The sequence below is a fragment of the Lactuca serriola genome, chromosome 8 (assembly GCF_051521515.1).
Source record: "Lactuca serriola cultivar US96UC23 chromosome 8, Lser_US96UC23_V15, whole genome shotgun sequence".
Taxonomy (NCBI): domain Eukaryota; kingdom Viridiplantae; phylum Streptophyta; class Magnoliopsida; order Asterales; family Asteraceae; genus Lactuca; species Lactuca serriola.
In genome coordinates, this window is record NC_136415.1 from 330,383,269 (window position 1) to 330,389,582 (window position 6,314).

General features: G+C 35.7%; 1 protein-coding gene across 1 annotated transcript; it reads right to left on the reverse strand.

Moving 5' to 3' along the window:
- Positions 1–1,440: 1,440 nt before the first annotated feature.
- Positions 1,441–4,228, reverse strand: LOC145066103 (uncharacterized). Its single transcript, XM_079013281.1, has 3 exons — positions 4,043–4,228; positions 3,513–3,943; positions 1,441–3,226 (listed from the first exon to the last, which is right to left on the reverse strand). Exons 1-3 carry the CDS (start codon positions 4,130–4,132, stop codon positions 2,056–2,058), a joined length of 1,692 nt encoding a protein of 563 aa, XP_078869407.1. The 5' UTR covers positions 4,133–4,228; the 3' UTR covers positions 1,441–2,055.
- Between the last annotated feature and the right edge of the window lie 2,086 nt (positions 4,229–6,314).

The window sequence follows — 6,314 nt, forward strand, 5'->3', positions numbered from 1 at the left end:
TGAACCCAAAATCTTCTAGCAATTTGGCTTACGTTTTTGTGCCTAGATTCGTAAGTGTCCTATTGAGATTATTCTAGGATGAGTTTCTTGTAACCCGGACATTGGATAGAAATATAAGTTCGGAAAGTGTTTACACGATCCAAGGGGTATCTGGATCTCCACTATAAACCCTACCGAATTTCTAATAGATATCTATACTCCCTTTCCAAATCTTCTTAAATATCTCTCCATTCTTTGAGACCAATGATAATCCTCACTTACAATAAGTATTGAAGCTTAATTTGAACCTCCAACACTGTTAGATACATTTAAAGAGTAAAATTGTGTCATTTTCCTTAGGTTTTGAAAGAGATGAGCTAAATGGTATAAAAGGCCTTTTAGATCAGATTTTTTTAAAGATTACAACGATTTTGAAAAGTTAAAAAGCATCACTATGGCTTTAGTAACAATTGTTGAGATGGAAATATAGCAACAAAAAATAACAATAAATATAAGCAAGTTAAAAATACTTGTTAAATCATAACAAGGTTTGTATGCAAACACAAGTGAACAACAAAGTATAATATGAAGATAACGAGACTTGTATTTCTATAACGATTAACATGACCATCTATTTATAGTAAGAAAAAGTATATTTCCTTAACTAGTCAATACAAAAGGTAAAAAAGATAGGTGGCCATGCTTGCCACCTAATCTGATAGAACCAACCAAACACACAATATCAGATAAAGCTTAACATTGTTCTAACTCCTAAAATCTTTAAGAGACAAAACAACAAGTCTTCGCTAAGCATTCATTATTTTCGGTCTTCATAAAACTCTTCGTCATACTAAAATAGACAACTTTTCGCATCATCATCTCCAAAGCTTCTAACTCTTTGCATCTCTCAAAATCCTTTTAGCTGCCGATGGTCACTTCATGCTTCAACAGCCGTATTATTTAATTTTCATCAACTAATTTGGTAACGTTCTAATTTATAATTTTTAACAAATCTTAAAATTTTTATGGTAAATAGAAATGAACTCTACCATTAAAAACACTAGTACATGCTCGAAATTGAATCCTAATGGTTAATGAGCAAAAACCAAACCGTTTCGAATTTTATCTAACCAATAAAAGTTTCAAAAGGTGTCTTTAAATAAAAAAAAAAAATCTGTAAATCAGTTTGCTATGTGATTTTGGGATAATAACTTTGGAGAGTAATAAAGTTTTTATTTTGTTCGCCTTTAGATAAAAGAAAAAGAATTATACATGATTTTGACCATAAAACTTATTAAATGTATTGAAACGTGATTATTGTCTAAATATAACAAAATAAAGAAGTTATTGCACTCAGTAAATCATTTCCCTGATTTAAACGGCTTTGATCAAGTTTTTTTATTACTATTATGGTTTTTCTGCCTAGAAATGTTATGTAGAAAGCTAAAGAAGAAACAATAATAATTGAAGTGTGTGTTGGTTGATCCAAATTAATATCTCCACCATCAATCTGTGACTGAAAATGTCAGCATGGGTACGTATCGAATAAAGCCTGAGACTGACAGACAACAGCTAGGGAAGGAAACAGTGCCCACATAAAAGACACACAAGACAAACCAAATTCACCATCATACTTTTTCTCACCTCATTACCATGCATCCATCCATCATCCAACTTTATTAATGCTTTCACACGGGCTCCACATGTACTACGTGTGTCTATTTAACCAAAACCCAAAAAGTAACAATAAAACACTTCCTAATAGAAACAAGTAATAATAATACTTTGCTGGTAGAAAGAAGTAATAGTAATAATAAAAAGGAAACTACAAACAGACAAAAATTTCCAACCTTTTTTTTTTTTTTTTGTAAAACGTAAATTAATTAAAGAGTAGTCCCCTTCCCTTCCCTTCCCTTCCCTTGTCCCCATTTTGTACAAAAATGACTTCTTCCACCAAGCTTCGTTTATTTGAATTTGTTTCGTCTTCCCTCCCCTTTGATAATATGTCTTCCCACAACCACAATTTATACATTAACCGGTTTTTGATTATTTGTTTATGCTTCTTTTAATTAAATCCTAACAGCTTAAACCTTCATATTTTACCGGAATTGGACGGTTAAATCCCGCTTGTGACAACAGATTCCCAACCGCTGCAAGGTCTCTACAGAACACCCCTTGATATACGGATCCTGATTTCTTGTTTTCCTCCATTTTAATTGAATCAACTACCGATGATGATGATGATGGATCATACTGTTGTTGTAATGTTGCAGCAGCAGTTGAAGCCTTCTTCCTGTCTTTCTCTGCAACTTCTTCATCTAAAATCATCCCCATCACATTGTTATACCCTCTTTGAATCAATCTGTATAACAACAACGCGGACATCTTTGCTCGATCTCTAATGGACTCTATATCAAGTTCATCAGCAAACTCGCACCTATCGATGAAACTATTTGATTTATCTGGTTTGTGACGCAGGGTGAGTAACAAATGAGCTCTTTCCAACTCCGATCTGGAACAACCGCGTCTCAAACCGATCAAAGAATGGTAATCCACGTTCCCTGTTTCCCCTGAAGCAATCCTCTGCTTCAGTTCTTGACTCTTGGATCCCAGAGAACAGAGTTTACCTGGAATTTCACGGTATCGTACGTTTTGACGTTTCCATGCCGGACCAGGTAGTTTTCGATCACGGAGTATGGAATTGTATAATAGTTTCAGATGTTCAAGATCGTGAAGAGAATCTGGAAGACAATGAATGGACTCGAAAAGTGAAGCTCTCGTGCTTAGGGCTTCGATACAAGATGGATCTAATGCTAAGGTCCGATTACAGTCGGCTATGGCTTCAGCGATCCGACCACAGGATTGGTAAGCGGAGGCACGGTGCATGTAGCACTCCGCCAGGAACCCTTGAGGGGCTCCACGTCTACCGTCGACTATTTTCGAGAAATGTCTGACGGCTTCGTTGTATAGACCGGCTTCTAGGGCGGCGATTGCTGCGGTTTTGCGACGTACGAGGAGTTTGACGTGACTCAGGAGGTGACAGATGCTCTCGGACTCTGTTCTTGGTGGTGTCTGTGGCTGGTAGCCGTCGGTGAATATCTCGGCGGAGAAGGAAAAGCTGTCATCTGACCAGCAGATGCTTTCACGTCGGAATGCGGCTGAGGCAAGGCGTTTTCCGGTCTGAAGGAGGGCCATGGCGTCTTCCATTAGGCCGAGGTGACAACATGCTTGACCAAGAACCAAGTACCTGAGATCATATCATCATAGCGATTACTCAACTGAGTTACAACTCACTACCAAATAATACCAATTTTAGCCTCCCATTCGCATATATAATAATAGTATTAAACAAACAGATGCGACTTTTTCGATGTTTAAAAAATAAAGTTTGGTTGAAAACCATGGAAATTCAATAATTGTTGATGGTGGTTTAGCGTAATTTGGAAGCCAATCTCTGGACTAGTATTATCGATATTAGTGAAAAGGAAAACTGGAATTGAATGCAAAAGAGAAGGCGTTGAAATTGAAATTACCTCCATTGACCTTCTTTATTGCAGTTTTTACCGAGGCCAGCCATGACCTTCTTCTTCAAATCGGAGACGGAGAAACACTTGAACGACGTTACAGAATGGTCCGGCGAGCCACCATCGGAGGACAATAACTTGACTCGTTCTCTCGATAGTGATTGGGAGTTGTTGTCGGATGAAACCGAAGACGAAGAAGAAGAGGATGTTGATGAATCGTCCGAAGACATTTTCAGGCTAGGGATGTAATCCTGAAGCATATCAGCGACTTCCTTGTATCTTCTAAGATAGAGAAGAGATCTGGCTTTCAACTCGAGAGCCAGTTCAAACCTTGGCGATAAAGCAAGCGCTGCATCAAGAAGATTAAGCGCCGCTTCAATATCCGTTTGTTGCTGAGACGAAATCAGTGTTCTTGCGTCTTTCACATACTTATCAACGATCTGGAGATATGAAATCGAACATATAAATCAATCAGAAACGTTGACATAATTTGTTATATCGTGTTGAAACAGAGGAAAATCACAACAATATATTATTACCTTCTTGTTGGTTAGCCACCAATACTTCTTTTCTACACAGGCATGAGAAGGAGACGCAACCATTGTCGTTGATATGCAGTGATCGACCATTAAAATCCCAATGGCCAATGGTGGGTGTGTGTGTGTGTGTAAATGAATGAATGAATGAATGAATCTCACATATTAATTTGGAGAGGAAAGGGTTTTAAATGTAAGAGAGGGGGTTGTGTGTGTAAATCAAGTGCCAGCTGTGAAGAGAGAGAAAGGTTTTGATCCTTCCAAATCATGGCTGTCACCACTCATATTCTCTCAATCTCTCTCTCCCTTTTTTTTTTTTTTCTAAAATTACTGTAATAATACTGCTGAGTCATTATTATAATATATATTTTTTAATTTTTTAAAATAGGAATACTCATAAAAATACCTAAAATGGAACCACTATACGAAGTTATAATGAGATTATGTAATAAATAGTTTCCTTTCATGTTTATTAATGATATCATATCTTGAAAATAACAACTTATTTTGTAAGTACAATCTTAAAGTTCTATTGTTTTGGCTCTCATGAATTCATATTTCCATTTTCGTGCTTCTCTTGCTTCGTAATACATAACAAGTATATGTATTACAACTCTCAACTTTGCTTATTAAACGGCATGAGATATAACTATCACAAATTTCAAAATTTGAAAACAACAAAGAGATTAGCTGAAATGGTTATAAAAATACTCTCTTTGGCGTGTATAAGCTAAGGTTATGAACTATCTTATTTTCTGATTTTATTGCAATTAAGTGTTAATGTGACCACAAAAGTATACAATAGTAGCTTAAACTTTTTGATAATCTTATTTGAGATAATCTATAAACTAAAAATTAGTTTTTCGTTAGCGTCAAAGAGAGCCTTATAGGTATTAGGGTAGGCTCATTTTGATGTAAATTCAAAAACAATGTTTTATATTTTTGCATAATATATTACTAATAAAAAATAAGAACCATGAATGCGTTTCTTAACATGCAATTGGCGTAATAACTTCCGAAGGGTTTAATATCATGATTTTTAAATTTTAAATGGGGTTTTTGTAAAAGAATTTGTCAATTTACCAAATTTTGTTTAAATATGATTAGACTAATTGTAATTCCTCAAAACCAAAAGTCATCCGGTTTAGTAGGTAAGTCCACTCCGGTTTTACCACCGGATATATCTAATATCTTATACTCCTATATATTCACGGGTGGGTCATCTCCTTATTTTACTCGTTGGGGAAACTGGAAAGGATAAGCCTCCAGCAAAATTGCTCCCAGGGAACGCAAAGCTTCTAGATTTACTAAAACCCATAAAATTACGCTTTTGCCCTCATTGAAATTCAACTAGGAAAATAATACAAGCCATGCACCTTTGTTTAGAATGTCGTTCTTGGCAAAATTGCGATGTCTCATCTTAACATGATAGAAAGTTGCATTAGTTTTTTAAAAGTTGTTATATGATATCGAATAGTTACAGTCAGACAGACAATCTAACTAAAAAGATATGTAAAATACAATGTTTAGATATGTTTATATTTTGTGAAGTTATAGTAGTAAAGTAATTAATTGTCTAAGTGTTTGAAAAGGTTTTGATTATTAAGTAATTAATAAAAATAAATTGACTTAAAAGAAGAACTATCATGAAAAAAAAGGGTGTGTGCCTTCCATAATCAAATTAGAAACTATTTCAAATTAGGTTACAACGATTGATAAATCTATAATTTCATTTTTATTAAAAGTATATTTTGTTACTGTCCACGTAAAAAATGATTATGCAACACCTTAAATAATCAAAACGCTGTGATTCTACTTCGGTCTTGTATAAGTATTGTTAAATTTTTCTTTGGGTTGAGGACGTGGCAACCCGTTCACATGGAGGAGGCGACATTGTTCTTTGACAATGGGTTGCTATGGGCGATTGAGGACACCGTGGTTTGTGGTGGCCCCTTCTTTGACGGCATACAGTGGCGAATTGCTTCTCTACCCATTAGGTTTGGTGGTTTGGATTTATACTCGACAGTGGAGGCTACCTTATATGCTTTTGTTGCCTGAAGGGCCCAATTTTGGGTATTGCAAGACCACATCTTACACAATAGCGACATATATGGTATGGATTATGATTATGCTTGTGCATTAGCTTCTCTTCGTAACAAGTTTTCGGACTTTGACCTTAGCAGTTTTACTATTAACGACACCCCCTCCCACCCCCCTTAAATCCCAGAGTAGACGGGCGAGTGCCCTTTTTAGTAAAATAGTCCAAGATATGGAA

What these genes read in the sequence shown, in the direction of transcription:
- LOC145066103 (XM_079013281.1), bottom strand. Translation starts at nt 4,132, where the DNA reads ATGGTCGATCACTGCATATCAACGACAATGGTTGCGTCTCCTTCTCAT. An exon ending in GGTGGCTAACCAACAAGAAG is followed by an intron (nt 3,944 to 4,042) that starts GTAATAATATAT and finishes TCATATCTCCAG; the next exon opens with ATCGTTGATAAGTATGTGAA. An exon ending in AATAAAGAAGGTCAATGGAG is followed by an intron (nt 3,227 to 3,512) that starts GTAATTTCAATT and finishes ATATGATCTCAG; the next exon opens with GTACTTGGTTCTTGGTCAAG.